The 18,952-nt window shown below is 42.3% G+C and overlaps 1 protein-coding gene across 3 annotated transcripts in view; it reads right to left on the reverse strand.

Annotated features, from left to right (window-relative positions):
- LOC143733313 (uncharacterized) overlaps window positions 1-18,952 on the reverse strand; it is a 92,688-nt gene that overhangs the window by 43,338 nt on the left and 30,398 nt on the right. For all 3 annotated transcript variants that reach the window (XM_077224981.1, XM_077224982.1, XM_077224980.1), the window contains 3 exons: window positions 15,962-16,009; window positions 15,594-15,647; window positions 14,890-14,943 (listed from right to left, as the gene is read on the reverse strand). In XM_077224981.1, coding sequence (XP_077081096.1) covers window positions 14,890-14,943; window positions 15,594-15,647; window positions 15,962-16,009 — 156 coding nt within the window. The remainder of the gene's footprint in view (window positions 1-14,889; window positions 14,944-15,593; window positions 15,648-15,961; window positions 16,010-18,952) is intronic.

Genomic DNA, 18,952 nt, shown 5'->3' on the forward strand with positions numbered 1-18,952 from the left:
ATCATTCATCACAGTTTCTACTAACGCTCTGAAGTGCGCTCTGTTTTCCGAATAACAAATAATTGTTGCTTTTGGATGGACAGAAATTCTGAATACAAAGTCACACATATTTTTTTACAAAAAAAAAAATCTGGTATTTTCTCTGTAACCATTAATTATTTGAAAGAGGGTTTTTTTTCTACATGTTTTTTTTTACCCAAATCCATTTTGTAATTACATTATATAAAACATGAAATATTTGGCAACTTTCCCTAATAAAAATATATATAAATATTTATGAAAATATATATATATTGATCGGAGAAGTTTCTGTATAAAAACAGTTATTATATAGTTATATGTTGCTTAAATCTATGATAGTGTGGTTTTATTGTGTTCACAGTTATTCCTGAAATATTACGATGTTAGAATATTTGCTTCGAAAGATAAAATTAACAAAAAATGCTCATATTATCACATTTACAGTATGGAGTGTAAAAGGCAATGAAAGCAAACTTGGAGAAACATTTGGAGCCGTTTCCAAATAATTTCCATAATGTTGTCAAAACTCAAAGACTTGCAGCTTCAGCTGTCACTCTCTGTTGATCAATAGACTTTCAGAAGATGAAAATCTGCACAAGTGTCTTGAGCCGTTCCCAATGAAAACCCTGAACAGAACTAACATTTAGATTCATTTGTCAGCCCAGTGGAAAAATGTGTTGACAGATTGAAGTAGTTTTTAGCCATGATTTCCTCCGTGAAGGGCTGACAGAGTCTCTTCACAGCAGCGACTGAACAAACACAAGCTTTACGTCATTACTACTAAACCTGCACTTCAACTGAAGCCAGTGTTACATAAACCGGCTCGGAGTGACACTGGTTTTGAGTGTTTTTGAGTGTTTTGAATGTGTTTTTGAGTTCATGTTCAGATTAAACTCAAAGCTCATCCTTAAAGCTCATATTACGCTTTTCTGAATGTTAGCTTTCATGTAGTGTGTAACAAAGCCATTTGTGAATGTAAGAGGTCTGCACGACTTCAACTATATTGAAGTATGTTGCATTAATTGTATTATAGAATCCATGTATAAAATTACATAATTAAAATTATTAAGTAATTTAATCTTAAATACGTTCCATCATGTAGAGTTCAAGAGTAAGAAAAGCTGTGTTATAGCTTTAGCTGCGAGGTTTCTCTGAATAACTAACGCATTCTCATCCTTTGGCGTCATATGTGACGCCATATGACAAAACGGCGAAATACTACGCACATGGCACCCTTTATCGTCAATATAACACGCACTGTGATGGGTAGGTTTAGGTGTGGGGTAGGGTCTGCGTCTCATATTCACGCTAAAGGATGCCAGTCAACTTTATGACGCCTTGGGTTCGCGTGTTATATTCACGCTAAAGGGTGCCATGTGCGTAGTATTTCGCCGTTCTGTCATATGGCGTCACATATGCCGCCAAAGGATGAGAACGGGCTCGAATAACTCTGTGTAAAAGCTGTTTATTGGGAGAACTGGTGAGAATGGCACCAGAAAGCTCTTTTATAGAGATGTTTGAGTGTGTTTTATGCAAATGACTAACCTCATGCACGCTCATTTACAATACCCAACATTCACTAACAATAAAACGAGGTTAAGAACAAATTCATGTGCTCACAAACTAAGGGTGTCACGAAATCGATCGAAATTAATTCACAATCTCAAAAATCGAAATAAAAAATGGAATCGTCGATGCTGCCACGCCCCCATGTCGCGCTCGTGATGGAAAGTTCGGATCGTTTTACTGACTCTATTGTTCAATCTCGTTCATCAAAATTAACTAATCTTTTATCTAGTCATTTCAGGGGCTTTAAATGTTATACTTTTAACAGGAAAATTCCCTGAACACATCCAACGCAATCTTGATCATATTCTGAATTAAGAAATCATTATAATGCAGTCAAAAGTAATTTACAGGGAACATTAATAATTACTTGACCTTCCGAGGCAATGATCGTTCATGAACGACTCATCACGGCGCGGGAAAATAAACACACGTGTTGAAAGGCTGTGTCGTCTAACTTAGATTCTATGCCTGAGCCCGAACTTGGCCCGACCCGGGCGCGATATTTTTTTTCACAGGATGGTAGGGGAAGACTCATGAATATTCATTAGGGAACTCATCCCTGATTGGTCTTAACCCCTGTGACTGGTAGGTTTAGGGGCGGGGTTAGGGGTAGGTCATCAGACCCCCAGTGACGGGTAGGTTTAGGGGCGGGGTTAGGGGGTAGGTCATCAGACCAATCAGGCATGAGTTCCCTAATGAATATTCATGAGTCTTCCCCTACCATCCTGTGAAAAAAAATATCGCGACCCGGGCCGATATTTCCCGTCACTATCCTCGGGCCGGGCTCTTGATCTATAGACGTGCACTCCCAACGCAAAAGAGTGCGGCGCGGGACTAGATTTGATGGCGAGTGCGAGCGCGGGAGGTAGGCTAATGCACTTACTCTGTGTGCGGATTCCGGGAGAATAAAACAATTCGTGGGACTCCCGCAAACTAGAAATATCTATGAATAAAACATATAAAAACTAATACATTTTTATTTATCTGTTGCAAAAAAGCAAAAAGAACAACTAAAACAAAATAGAAACGATTTACAGGCCAGAGTTTTATTTATAACATGTTTGCAGCATTGAGCGATTTAGCCAATCACAGACATATGTGTTGATTTCTTGAACGCAATGACCAATCAGAAGCATTTAAGATAGAATCCCCTCACCGCTCAAAACGGACTTTTTGTTCAGAGCTGAGTTCTGTATGCTGGCAAATCCTCTAATTATAACAAACTAAGTGTATATATTATGAAAGATTCATTGTGCAGTCAGCTTCATTGATAATAACAGAGATGTGTGAGATTGTGATGAACTGATGTCAGCTTTTTAGGAGCAACAGCAACCTGTGCTTAAAAAAAAAAAAAAAGTAAAAATTATTAGTAAATGAGACTCATTGTCTCCTAAACGAAAAAAAGCGATTCTAAACTGCTGAAACGAGTCGTCAGCAATTCCAGTCTCACTTCCTGTTACATGTAACAATGGAACTAATTTGCATAATGCCTGTCTATGGTCTTGATTGGCTGAGCAGTGTCTATGAGCCCCTCCCTCAAACGCTCTAGTTGTATCTGAGACTGGAAGAGTTTGGTTTGTGTTGTTCATGTCGAGAAGACGCTGTTTTCTGCACTGCAAATACACTTTACATGCATTCCAAAAGAATAAAGACTCAAACTGGAATTGATACGGGAAAACACCGACGCCATCATTACTGTTCGTGTATCAAGCGCTGAGGAAGACCCGGAGCTGAAATACAGATACTGGATTTCTGACATGAGCTGTCAGTGGTGTCAGATGTCAGTGGTCGACCAATCACAACAGACTGAGCCGTCTGACCAATCAGAGCCGAGCATCTCTCACAGAGGCGGAGTTTAGAGAGACCGAATCTTCAAACGAACCGTTTCAGACACTGTGAGAAAAGAGCTAATGCTGCAATGTGTATTTATGAGAAAATTAAAGTGTTTTTTGTTTGTTTTTGTTACCATGGATGTGTGTAAACTTATTGTAGGCGACTCCAAAACAAAATTAGCAGCCTTTAATAGCATAACAGTGGCACTTTAATCATCTCTTTCACTCAATTTCTGAGATGTTGAAACAGAAAGGCTGTTTTGTTACATTTAAAGGCATAATTTAAATTCATGCAAGTATATTTCTATTCGTGGATGAGAGTCCAAGTACTATTATAGGTTTGGACCGTATATAGAGAGAACCAGCTGTCATTCGCCAACATAGAGTTATTCCTGTCAGTCAGACTGATGTATGTCTTTACTGATGAAGGAGTGTGTTGGTCTCTGCAGTCACACACACTTCAGTGTCGATGGCAGGGGAATCTGCTGCTCATAAATGTTCTTCACTGCCCATGAAGCTTTATTTGCATCACTAGAACTGTCTAACTTAGAGCATTAATCTAATGCGATTAATTAGATTTAATCACGTCCCCTCACCCGTGAGTTGGGGATTTTACACTGGAGCAGTTCAACCTTGAATTTTTTTTGTTTGTTTGTTCAGAAATACAGTAGTAAAGTGTAATTTATTCCTGTGATCAAAGCTGAATTTTCAGCATCATTACTCCAGTCTTCAGTGTCACATGATCCTTCAGAAATCACTATAATGATTTGATGATCAAGAAACATTTATGATTATTATCAGTGTTGAAAACAGTTGTGCTGCTTCAGATTTCTGTGGAAACCGTCATACATTTTATTTTTCATGATTCTTTGATGAATAGAAATTTCAAAAGGACAGCATTTATTTGAAACGGAATCTTTCTGAAACATTATAAATGTCTTTGCTGTTACATTTGATCAATTTATTGCATCCTTGCTGAATAAAAATAAGAATTACTTTTTTGTTTTTACTTACTGCCTCAAAGTTTTGATTGATAGTGTTTATTATATGCATATGCTTTGATGAAATGATTAATGGTCTCTTTAAAATCCCACAGCTTTGTAGACACTATATTTAGGTTTAGTGAATTATACACGTTTCTGAATGGAACCATGTGAAGAACATTTCTCACTTTTTCTTTCTGCAGTGGGAGCTGGAAAGTCAAATATACATCTCCTGTTTCCTACACAAAATGATGATGATTTCAAGCCGTTTTGTCTAATTTGCAGGAGAAAGTCATTTCTCTTGCTTAATCAAGATTGCATACTGAGAAAACACTGGTCGGAAGTTAATTTCTAGAGGAAAAGGAGCCTGACTTCTTCATGTCAACAGTGATTGTTTTGTCTTGTAATTGTGTTCATCTGAGATACACATGACTGAGTCTCTTGAGTTCCTGTAAACCATTAGCCGGTGCAGTGTTCCCTGAAACTATATCAAGGCAAATGCATGTTATTTATTGTCCTAGTGGCATCAAGTAGAACCGCAAGACCAGATGATGCTTAACAAGCTTAATTTATTTGGTTATGCTTAATAAAATGCACAAATATAAGTAAGTAAGTATAGTTTATTTCTAAAGTGCTTTTCACAGATAAAATCACAAAGTGCTGTACACGAGAAAGGTAAAATCAAAACCTTATGTAAACAATGTAAATAAAATGTATATACAGTACATATGTAAAATCAAAGTGACACTAGTTAAAACCCATCAACCAAAAGCTTTCTTGAACAAACAAGTCTTCAGATCTTTTTTAAAAGAGTCAACAGAGTCAGCCAGACGCAGAGACAGGGGCAGGGCGTTCCACAGACTGGGGGCAACATACTGAAAAGACAGGACCCCTTGAGTCTTATAACGAGTTTTGGGGACCATAAGCAGGTTCTGACCAGAAGACCGAAGAGTGCGGCATGAGGAGTGCGGTCTCAAAAGGTCCTTGATGTACTGTGGGGCCTGACTGTTTAAGGCCCTGAAAGTCAGCACTAAAATCTTAAAATCAATCCTATATTTCACAGGGAGCCAGTGGAGAGTCAACAAAACGGGGGTGATATGAGACCTTCGGGGGGCACCAGTTAAAAGTCTAGCAGCACAATTTTGGACCATTTGCAGTTTGTTCAGAGCAGACTTATTCAAAAAGACAGAGTTGCAATAATCGAGTCTAGTTGATATGAAAGCATGAATAATAATTTCCAGGTCCTTCTTTGACAGCATTTTGCCTATTTTAGAGATATTCCTGAGGTGATAGAAGCAGTTTCGGACAAGCTGTTTTGAATGTATCTCCAATGACATGGCCTGGTCAAACACAACCCCCAGGTTTCTGAGGCTGGATTTGACAGAGGGGCCAAGAGAGCCAAGGTGCTGTTTGATCACCGGGATCTTGTGGTCTGGAGCAAAGATCTATGTTTCAGTCTTACTTGCATTTATCTGCAAAAAATTAGTGGCCAGCCAGTTTTTGATAGAAGACACACACTCTAAGAACACTGCCAATCGATGGAACTCAGTATCATTGAAAGAACAAAACAACTGGACATCATCGGCATAGAGATGATACGATACATCCTTAAAACAACCCATAATATGACCAAGTGGCAAAATATACAGTGAAAACAAAATAGGGCCCAAAACTGACCCTTGTGCCACTTCGCAGGACAAATTGGTCACATCTGACTGTATATTGTTTATAGAAACTTTTAAGGTTCTGTTTTGAATATAGGAAGAGAACCACTGGAGGACAGATCCAGATAGTCCCATCTCATTTTGAAGCCGGTTGATCAGTATACTGTGATCTACCGTGTCAAAAGCAGAAGTCAAATCAAGAAGTACAAGAACAGTGTAGCGGCCAGTGTCCGCTGCCATCATCACATCACTAGAGACTTTGATAAGAGCTGTTTCAGTGGAGTGCATTTTCTGGAAACCAGACTCAAAAATGTCAAATAAGTTGTGCTGCTCCATAAAGGAAGTCAGCTGGCATGCCACTACTTTTTCCAAAATTTTTTAAATAAATGGCAGTTTTGATATGGGCCTATAGTTATTAGGTTCTGAAGGGTCAAGATTGAGCTTTTTAAGGATCGGGTTAACCACAGCGTGTTTGAAGTAGCTGGGGACTGAGCCACGTGTAAGTGACAGGTTAATTATTTTTACCACACAGGAGCCAACGATATCTAACATTTTCAACAACAGTGGTGTTGGGACAATGTCAGCGGGGCTGGTAGATGGTTTCATATTTCCTATTAATGTCTTCACATCCTGTAGGCTGACAGGAGTGAAAGACCACCAAGACAACACCATTGAGCATTCAGTAGAACACACGGTGATTAGGGGAACTTTGACACTGGCCCTAATGTTGTGTACTTTGTTCACAAAAAATGACAAAAACTTGTTACAGTCTTCCTGTGTGTACACAGGCACAAGAGGATCTGAATGTGCAGTTAGATTTTCGATGGTGTCAAACCATAATGCAGCATAACCACTCAAACCTGTATAGAGCAACGGCTGCTTCACGTTTACAGTGTCAGTGTCTGTGGACAGAAACTAGCCGATGTTTAACAGTGAGAAGTCCAGACATATGTGTAATATCTGTTGAGAACGAGACTTCACATCCCATCATTACAACAACAGGAAGGGTGTCAGAATTACACACACCAGTTATGCTTTATTGGACTAAACTGCTTTTCCAGAAGCAGCCGAAACCAAATCGCTTTATGTAACTTTTATTCACTCCACCACAAAGAGTTTTCACTAATAATGCTACAAAAATAACACTGATTTAATCCATTATAAATCATAAAGAGCCTTTACCTGTCTTTTGACCCTAAAAATGACAAATACAAACCTCAAAAAACACACTAAAAATATAACAATTATGGGTGTAATGGTACACCAAACGGGTCTTTGTGTTCGGTGTGAATGTGTTTTAATGTAGATCTTCATAAGGAACGTAATGTCGAACTTTAAACTGAATCCTGAACCTCCATGGCTTACACAATGTAACTTTGCCCCGTGCAGAGGATCTCTTTTCTCGGTATGGATATCGACTCGGTCGCCATGTCCGCGCAGCTTACGAGCGAGCGCGCGCAGTCACTGCTGACTTGCCTGAGACAGTTCGAGGGCAAGAGTACGGTTCCACTGAAACTCTTTCAGAGGCTCCTGGGGCATATGGCATCTGCAGCCGCTGCAACGCCGCTCGGATTGCTTCATATGAGACCGCTTCAGCTTTGGCTTCGCGACCGAGTCCCGAGGTGGGCATGGCAACACGGCACCTTCCGAGTAACAGTTACTCCGTCCTGCCGTCAGACCTTCACCCCGTGGTCGGACCTCAGTTTTCTACGGACCGGAGTGCCCCTGGGCTCAAGAACCAACACGTACTAGTCCGTTCAGACAATACCGCCACTGTAGCGTACATCAACCATCAAGGTGGTCTACGCTCCCGCCGTATGTCGCAACTCACCCGCCACCTCCTCATATGGAGTCAGAAGCATCTGAGGTCGCTTCATGCCATTTATATCCCCGGAGCCCTGAACTGTGCAGCCGACGAGCTCTCACGGCTTCAGCCCCTCCCGGGAGATTGGCGACTCCATCCCCAGTCGGTTCAGCTGATTTGGGACCAGTTCGGGGACGCACAGATAGATCTGTTTACCTCTCACGCCTCCACCCATTGCGACCTGTATTATTCCCTGACCGAGGGCACGCACGGCACGGATGCAGTGGCGCACAGCTGGCCGCGGGGCCGCAAATATGCGTTTCCCCCAGTGAGCCTTCTTGCGCAGACCCTGCACAAGGTCAGGGAGGACGAGGAGCAGGTCATTCTGGTCGCGCCATACTGGCCCGCCCGGACCTGGTTCTCCGTACTAGTACTCCTCGCGACAGCACCTCCTTGGCCGATTCCCCTGAGGAAGGACCTCCTTTCTCAGGGACGGGGCACCCTATGACACCCTCGTCCCGATCTTTGGAACCTCCACGTGTGGCTCCTGGACGGGACGAGGCAGGTTTGAGTACCCTACCACCAGCGATGGCGGCTACCATCCCTTACGCTAGAGTGTCGACCACGAGACACGTCTATGCGTTGAAGTGGAACCTCTTCGTCAACTGGTGCTCTTCTCACCGAGAAGACCCCCGGAGATGTTCGATTAGTGTCGTGCTTTCCTTCCTTCAAGATAGGCTGGAGCGAAGGCTGTCTCCCTCCACCCTGAAAGTCTATGTTGCCGCTATTGTCGCACACCATGACCCGGTCGAAGGTAAGTCTGTTGGAAGGCACGACCTGATCATCAGGTTCCTTAGAGGAGCGAGGAGACTGAATCCTCCTCGCCCTCCTCTCGTTCCCTCTTGGGACCTCTCAGTGGTTCTAACTGCCCTGCGGAGTGCTCCCTTTGAGCCGTTGCAATCAGTGGAGCTTAAGTTCCTGTCTATGAAGACAGCGCTCCTGGTTGCATTGGCCTCCATCAAGAGGGTGGGGGACCTGCACGCATTCTCCGTTGACGAAGCGTGCCTGGAATTTGGGCCGGCTTACTCTCACGTGATCCTGAGACCCCGGCCTGGATATGTGCCCAAGGTTCCTACCACTCCCTTCCGGGACCAGGTGGTGAACCTGCAAGCGCTGCCCCCGGAGGAGGCAGACCCAGCCTTGGCACTGCTCTGTCCAGTACGCGCCCTCCGCGCCTATGTAGACAGGACGCAGTGTTTCAGGACCTCAGACCAGCTCTTTGTCTGTTATGGTGGGAACCTGAAGGGAAAGGCTCTCTCCAAGCAAAGGTTGTCTCACTGGATAGTGGACGCCATTGCTTTGGCATACCAGCAGCAAGGTCGACCGTGCCCCCTTGGTGTGACTGCCCACTCCACCCGGAGTGTGGCATCCTCTTGGGCTCTAGCGCATGGCGCCTCGCTAACAGACATCTGCAGAGCTGCATTCTACAATCTCCGAGTGGAGCCAGTGTCCTCTCATGTACTCGCTTCAACCAGCTAGTACTGGACCCGCTCAGGTGTCTTCGCTTGCTCGCCATTCCACTCCACGGACTGGATACGTGTGATATTCTCCTCAGGTGAGCTTCCCCGAAAGCCCTGAGTTCCTCCAGCACTCCTTACGTTGGCGCCAGTGTCTATTGCCTGTGCGTCGGCTAGGTGCCTCCCGTGTGCATGGTCCCTCCCCTGAGCGACCCCCACATGTGTATTTCCACTGTAAGCCTCTTGAGCATGTGTCTTTCCCTTGGCAAGCCACCTTGCCACCCCTGGGGTTGAAATTTCCACCTGCGGCTGGACACCCCAGTGTTCTCCATGTCTCCTTCGGGTCACATGTGTATTCTCTAAGTCCCCCCCCCCTCTGGGTTGGCAGTAATTGCATATTTCCCCTGAACTTGGGATATGCTCCCCAGTGTACCATGGTATTCCTGTGCTAAATAGGAGTCTTTCGTCCGTGCCAGTCTCTCCTCAGCGAAGAAACATATCTGCCTGTTGCCGGCGTCCTCCTTTTATACCCACGAGGTGGGGCGGAGTTACGTCATGCAAATTCCGCAGACCCATGGCATTTCTTTGCCATTGGCTCGTTTTGTAATACTCGAAGTTGATAGGCTTTCTAAGCGAAACCCCATTCGTCGTCATCCGACGTAACGTCTCCGTTCCCTACTCAGGGAACGAGGGTTACATACGTAACCGAGACGTTTCATCTGTTAATTCGAACATTCCCAGAAGTGAGAAGAAAATGGTTCGACATTAAGCTTGAGAGCAAAAAACGAATTAGTTCACTTCGGAAAAATCGTATTAAAACTGGAGAAGGACCACCATCGCAGATGCTATTACTGGCTCTCATAATAAGAAAAACAGTATGTAATTACTATATATAATATTTTTTCAAAATGCTGTGTAAATATGTACCCGATTAAGGTGAATTAAAATGCAGCCTTATTAATGAGCAAAACGTTCGGGTGTTAAGCGCACTATTTGCGTGTGGCTGGGAGCAGGTGTAGATTTCTTGCGTACCAACTAACATTTGGAAAATACGAACATTTTAATGAATCCAAAAAATTTACGCCAGAACCACTTTACACACGATTTACACGAAAATTCGTTCTGCTCGTGTTTCATGAATGAGACCCAGTGAGTTACACACTGAGTTACACACTGAGTTACACTGATTACACACTGGCTTACACACTGACTTACACACTGACTTACACACTGGCTTACTCACTGACTTACACACTGGCTTACACACTGAGTTACACACTGATTACACACTGAGTTACACACTGAGTTACACACTGAGTTACACACTGAGTTACACACTGACTTACACACTGGTTACACACTGACTTACACACTGAGTTACACACTGACTTACACACTGGTTACACACTGACTTACACACTGCCTAACACACTAGCTTACAGACTGACTTACACACTGAGTTACACACTGAGTTACACACTGATTACCCACTGACTTACAAACTGACTTACACACTGGCTTACACACTGAGTTACACACTGATTACACATTGAGTTACACACTGACTTACACACTGACTTACACACTGACTTACACACTGAGTTACACACTGACTTACACATTGAGTTACACAATGACTTACACACTGGCTTACTCACTTACTTACACACTGGCTTACACACTGACTTACACACTGACTTACACACTGAGTTACACACTGAGTTACACACTGAATTACACACTGACTTACACACTGACTTACACACTGGCTTACACACTGAGTTACACACTGACTTACACACTGGCTTACACACTGAGTTACACACTGATTACACACTGATTACACACTGAGTTACACACTGACTTCCACACTGAGTTACACACTGACTTACACACTGACTTACACACTGGCTTACTCACTGACTTACACGCTGGCTTACACACTGACTTACACACTGGCTTACTCACTGACTTACACGCTGGCTTACACACTGACTTACACACTGATTACACACTGATTACACACTGACTTACATACTGACTTAAACACTGAGTTACACACTGAGTTACACACTGGCTTACACACTGAGTTACACACTGATTACACACTGACTTACACACTGATTACACACTGAGTTACACACTGATTACACACTGACTTACACACTGACTTACACACTGAGTTACACACTGACTTACACACTGACTTACACACTGACTTTCACACTGGCTTACACTGAGTTACACAATGAGATACACACCGAGTTACACTGATTACACACTGAGTTACACACTGAGTTACACACTGATTACACACTGATTACACACTGAGTTACACACTGAGTTACACACTGAGTTACACACTGACTTACACACTGAGTTACACACTGATTAAACACTGACTTACACACTGACTTACACACTGGCTAGCAGACTGACTTACACACTGAGTTACACACTGAGTTACACACTGATTAAACACTTACTTACACACTGACTTACACACTGACTTACACACTGGCTTACTCACTGACTTACACGCTGGCTTACACACTGAGTTACACACTATTACACATTGATTACACACTGACTTACACACTGACTTAAACACTGAGTTACACACTGAGTTACACACTGACTTACACACTGACTTACACACTGACTTACACACTGAGTTACACACACTGAGTTACACTGACTTACACACTGAGTTACACACTGAGTTACACACTGAGTTACACACTGAGTTACACACTGACCTACACACTGATTACACACTGAGTTACACTGATTACACACTGAGTTACACACTGAGTTACACACTGATTACACACTGATTACACACTGATTACACACTGACTTACACACTGACTTACACACTGGCTTACACATTGAGTTACACACTGATTACACACCGACTTACACACTGACTTAAACACTGAGTTACACACTGAGTTACACACTGACTTACACACTGAGTTACACACTGAGTTACACACTGATTAAACACTGACTTACACACTGACTTACACACTGGCTTACAGACTGACTTACACACTGAGTTACACACTGATTACACACTGACTTACACACTGACTTACACACTGACTTACACACTGAGTTACACACACTGAGTTACACTGACTTACACACTGAGTTACACACTGACTTACACACTGAGTTACACACTGATTACAGACTGAGTTACACACTTGCTTACACACTGAGTTACACACTGAGTTACACACTGAATTACACACTGAGTTACACACTGAGTTACACACTGAATTACACACTGAGTTACACACTGAGTTACACACTGAGTTAAGCACTGAGTTACACACTGACTTACACACTGACTTACACACTGAGTTACACACTGAGTTACACACTGACTTACACACTGACTTACACACTGAGTTACACACTGACATACACACTGAGTTACACACTGACTTACACACTGAGTTACACTGATTACACACTGAGTTACATACTGAGTTACACACTGACTTACACACTGACTTAAACACTGAGTTACACTGATTACACACTAAGTTACACACTGAGTTACACACTGACTTACACACTGAGTTACACACTGAGTTACACACTGACTTAAACACTGAGTTTCACACTGACTTACACACTGAGTTACACACTGAGTTACACACTGAGTTACACACTGAGTTACACACTGAGTTACACACTGACCTACACACTGATTACACACTGAGTTACACTGATTACACACTGAGTTACACACTGAGTTACACACTGATTACACACTGACTTACACACTGACTTACACACTGGCTTACACATTGAGTTACACACTGATTACACACCGACTTACACACTGACTTACACACTGAGTTACACACTGAGTTACACACTGACTTACACACTGACTTACACACTGAGTTACACACTGATTAAACACTGACTTACACACTGACTTACACACTGGCTTACAGACTGACTTACACATTGAGTTACACACTGATTACACACTGACTTACACACTGACTTACACACTGACTTACACACTGAGTTACACACACTGAGTTACACTGACTTACACACTGAGTTACACACTGACTTACACACTGAGTTACACACTGAGTTACACACTGACTTACACACTGAGTTATACACTGAGTTACATACACTGAGTTACACTGACTTACACACTGAGTTACACACTGACTTACACACTGAGTTACACACTGAGTTTCACACTGACTTACACACTGAGTTACACACTGACTTACACACTGACCTACACACTGATTACACACTGAGTTACACACTGATTACACACTGAGTTACACACTTGCTTACACACTGAATTACACACTGAGTTACACACTGAATTACACACTGAGTTACACACTGAGTTACACACTGAGTTAAGCACTGAGTTACACACTGAGTTACACACTGACTTACACACTGACTTACACACTGACTTACACACTGAGTTACACACTGACTTACACACTGAGTTACACACTGAGTTACACACTGACTTACACACTGAGTTACACACTGATTAAACACTGACTTACACACTGACTTACACACTGGCTTACAGACTGACTTACACACTGAGTTACACACTGATTACACACTGACTTACACACTGACTTACACACTGACTTACACACTGAGTTACACACACTGAGTTACACTGACTTACACACTGAGTTACACACTGACTTACACACTGAGTTACACACTGAGTTACACACTGACTTACACACTGAGTTATACACTGAGTTACATACACTGAGTTACACTGACTTACACACTGAGTTACACACTGACTTACACACTGAGTTACACACTGAGTTTCACACTGACTTACACACTGAGTTACACACTGACTTACACACTGAGTTACACACTGATTACACACTGAGTTACACACTTGCTTACACACTGAATTACACACTGAGTTACACACTGAATTACACACTGAGTTACACACTGAGTTACACACTGAGTTAAGCACTGAGTTACACACTGAGTTACACACTGACTTACACACTGACTTACACACTGAGTTACACACTGAGTTACACACTGACTTACACACTGAGTGACACACTGAGTTACACACTGAGTTACACACTGAGTTACACACTGACTTACACACTGAGTTACACTGATTACACACTGAGTTACATACTGAGTTACACACTGACTTACACACTGACTTAAACACTGAGTTACACTGATTACACACTAAGTTACACACTGAGTTACACACTGACTTACACACTGAGTTACACACTGAGTTACACACTGACTTAAACACTGACTTACACACTGACTTACACACTGACTTACACACTGAGTTACACTGATTACACACTGAGTTACACACTGAGTTACACACAACTCTGTCTCCTGATGAGAACAGCACACGGCTCGCTGGGAAATCACTGTTATGTAACAAATTTGACAATGAAAATCCTTTGAATATTGTCTGACCTTTGACCCAGCAGTGCCGGCGGGTCCGTGGCTCCCAGAGACTCCTGATTTACCCTGAAGAACACAGATATATCTCAGTCATTCGTGTTTCTCTCGTTCACTCCATCAATACTCTGACTGGGTATCTGCATGTGTGTGTGTAGAGTTATGAATATGGACAAATGTGTGTATTCCATGCAACAGTTTTCAAGAAGGGGGTTGCATATTAATGAATAGGACATTGCTGCGCTGCATTGCATCATATCTGAATACTGCGTATCTTTACATCTGCTTTTATATCTGATTTATTTATTCTGCACCTTCAGCATGGAATACGTTGCAAAAGGACTTGAAAGTCACTGAATTAATCTTGCTAAACGCATTTAAATCCAAAATGAAAGACTTAGAGGCAGATGCCTTAATATGTAAATGCTCTTAGACTGTAAAAATGATTTAAAATGACTTTATGAAATGTTAGCTTACTAGTCTTCTGTGTTATGTGCATGTACCTATGTGTTTGTATTTTTGTATTTGTTGCTGCCTGTCCTGGCTGGGTCACCCTTGCAAAAGAGGTTCTGAATCTCAATGGGACTCTCCTGATTAAATAAAGGTTAAATACATTTTTTTTAAATAATAAAGTAATCTATGACACTGTCTGGTCAGATATGGTTTCTGTGCAAGAGCAAAGGCCTTTTGTGTTGTCATATATAATTACACAAGATTACCATTGTCCCGGGCTCTCCATGAGGTCCTCGCTCTCCTTTCTGCCCCGGCTCTCCCTGTTAAACAACACATCTCAGGCTTCATCTCACACACACTAATCTCAGGCATATGACCCTTTACTGCTTATTGCTTTACTGTAGTATATAGTAATTACATTGTAATACTGTATTCAAAAATGTTAAAATTTATTTTAAATAAAATATATTACAGTATTAAATGGAAATATTTGAAACATGAAAGAAAAGTAATGCAATGATTTCTTATTTAAATCAGCAAAAATTTTAAAGCAAGTACAATAAATAATACCATGATCTATACACTTTACAATTTAAAAACATATAATATTATGATTATTGAAAGAATATAGCACCTTTTTTCCTGGCAATCCGGCTGTCCCAATGATTGGCCTCGTTGCTCCCTGAAACACAGAAGTGGAGTTTTACTTGGTATTTCAGTATTTGATTTGGCTCTTCTCCAATATCTCTCTCTCACTCTCCCTCTCTCTCTCTCTCTCCCTCTCTCTCTCTCTCTCCCTCTCTCTCTCTCTCTCTCTCTCTCTCTATCCCTCTCTCTCTCTCTATCCCTCTCTCTCTCTCTCTCTCTCTCTCTCTCTCTCTCTATCCCTCTCTCTCTCCCTCTCTCTCTCTCTCTCTCCCTCTCTCTCTCTCTCTCTCTCTCTCTCTCTATCTCCCCCTCTCTCTCTCTCTCCCTCTCTCCCTCTCTCTCTCTCTCTCTCTCTCTCTGTCTCTCTCTCTCTATCTCCCCCTCTCTCTCTCTCTCCCTCTCTCCCTCTCTCTCTCTCTCTATCTCCCTCTCTCTCTCTCTCTCTCTGTGTCTCTCTCTCTCTCTCTCTCTCTCTCTCTCTCTCTCTCTCTCTCTCTCTCTCTCTGTGTGTCTCTCTCTGTGTGTCTCTCTCTTTCTCTCTCTCTCTCTCTGTGTGTCTCTCTCTCTCTCTCTCTGTGTGTCTCTCTCTCTCTCTCTCTCTCTGTGTGTCTCTCTCTCTCTCTCTCTCTGTGTCTCTCTCTCTCTCTCTCTCTCTCTCTCTGTCTCTCTCTTTCTCTCTCTCTCTCTCCCTCTGTGTGTGTGTCTCTCTCTCTCTCTCTGTGTCTCTCTCTCTCTCTCTCTCTCTCTCTCTGTGCGTGTGCGCATGTGCGGGCGTGTGAGGAGTGTGTGAGCGTCTGAGCGATTTGCGGCGTGTTTGAGTGAGTTGTTAGTTTTTTTTTCCTTTTCTCTTTATTTTGTTTAGATATTTTGGTTTAGTGTTTATTTAATTGTCGGCGGGTTTTTTTCACCTGAGGGTGGAAAATGGGGACGAATTCAGATGGTTGTGTTTCTTTAACCGCTCAACACGGGTGCAAATGTTTACCTGACGAGTCCATAACAGTTGAGGATTGTCTAGTTGCGATCAGCAGCGAGATTGGTGCTTGTAACATTGTGTCCGCATCAAGGATGAACAAGGCTGTTGTTATCTTTTTGAAAGAAGTCTCTTTTGTTCAGCATTTAGTTGAATTTGGTTTATCCGTTAGAGATACTTTTTTATCAGTTTTGCCGTTGTCGAGTCCTTCCAAGAAGGTTATCCTTTCGAATGTCCCCCCATTCATTTCTAAAGATTCACTACAGCGTTTGTTTGGACACTATGGTAAACTAGTGGGGCCGATTAATCCCTTTAGGATTAAAAAATCCGGAACTCAAACATGTGATGTCATTTAGACGTCAGACTTTCATGATTCTGAACGCTGAATTTCAATTGTTGAATACGTCAGCGAAAACTACTGTGCTGGGTAAAGATTATACCATTTATATCAGTACTGAATTAATGAGGTGTTTTACTTGTGGAAAGTACGGTCATACAAAACTGGTATGTTCAATGAATGACGAGGCTAACACTAATGTGAATGAGCGCAATCATTCTACGGAACAATTGCCTTCTGCTCCAGTAAATAATGAAGGTGCCTGTGACAGAATTGATCAGGTAATTGAAGCGCCTCTCTCTCTCTAAAGATGGAGAAAGTGCTAATGAGCCTGTAACGATCGGGCAGGTTGACGATTTGACACATTCTTCAGTGAATACCGTTGTAAGTGTAAATGACAGCACAGTGCGGGCTGAAGTAGAGCGCGCTGACGCAGATCCCGCCGGCGTGAGCGGTGAACCGGAGTGACCAGTAGAGCGGGCTGAGCTTGTGATGCCTGGAGGAGAGTTGGTCGATTCGCAGGCATCGGGATTTAGTCTGTCTCAGGGCGATGCTGATGTGTTGATTGAAGGATGTGAAGTTCATTCAATGGATTCTGATAGTGACACTTCTGATATAGCAGAAAATCTTACTATTGCAAATTCTCAGGGAGGGTCTGCAGAGAATGGATCAGGAAAAAGCTTTCGACAGGGTGGACCATCATTATTTGTTCAAGACCCTTGAAGCTTTTGGTTTTGGTGCAAATTTAATTTCTCTTGTCAAACTACTGTACAGTGACATTTACAGTATGTTACAAATTAATGGGTCTTTAACTAGACCTTTCTCTGTGACTAGGGGGATAAGACAAGGATGTCCTCTGCCTGGTCTTCGGTACTCTATTTCCATTGAACCTCTGCTAGTTATGCTGAGGAAACAGTTGTGTGGTGTTGGTGTCCCAGGTTTCCCAGAAGTAGCCCCGGTGAAACTTACAGCTAACGCAGATGATGTGACAGTAATAATCAAGAGCACTGATGATGTTACTAAACTTATTTCTTGTTTGAACAAGTTAAAGAATGCTACATCTGCTCGTATTAACTGGGATAAATGTGCATCCTTTTTGTTGGGAGACTGGGTGGATATAGGACCACCTCACTTGCCACAACAGTGTAAATGGGTTCAAGATGGATTTAAAGTGCTTGGTGTTTTTTTGGGGACAGCCCAATACACTGAAAAGAATTGGAAGGGATTAGAAATGGCGATGGCTTCTCCCACAGCTCTCTTTCAGAGGGAGGTGCTTGATTATCAATAATCTGAGGAAGGTGCTTGATTATCAATAATCTGAGGAAGGTGATTGATTATCAATAATCTGAGGAAGGTGCTTGATTATCAATAATCTGAGGAAGGTGCTTGATTATCAATAATCTGAGGAAGGTGCTTGATTATCAATAATCTGAGGAAGGTGCTTGATTATCAATAATCTGAGGAAGGTGCTTGACTATCAATAATCTGAGGAAGGGCTTGATTATCAATAAACTGAGGAAGGTGCTTGATTATCAATAATCTGAGGAAGGTGCTTGATTATCAATAATCTGAGGAAGGTGCTTGATTATCAATAATCTGAGGAAGGTGCTTGATTATCAATAATCTGAGGAAGGGCTTGATTATCAATAATCTGAGGGAGGTGCTTGATT

This window comes from Siphateles boraxobius, unplaced genomic scaffold (assembly GCF_051911475.1).
Source record: "Siphateles boraxobius isolate OS27281-9 unplaced genomic scaffold, OSU_SipBor_1 97, whole genome shotgun sequence".
Taxonomy (NCBI): Eukaryota; Metazoa; Chordata; class Actinopteri; order Cypriniformes; family Leuciscidae; genus Siphateles; species Siphateles boraxobius.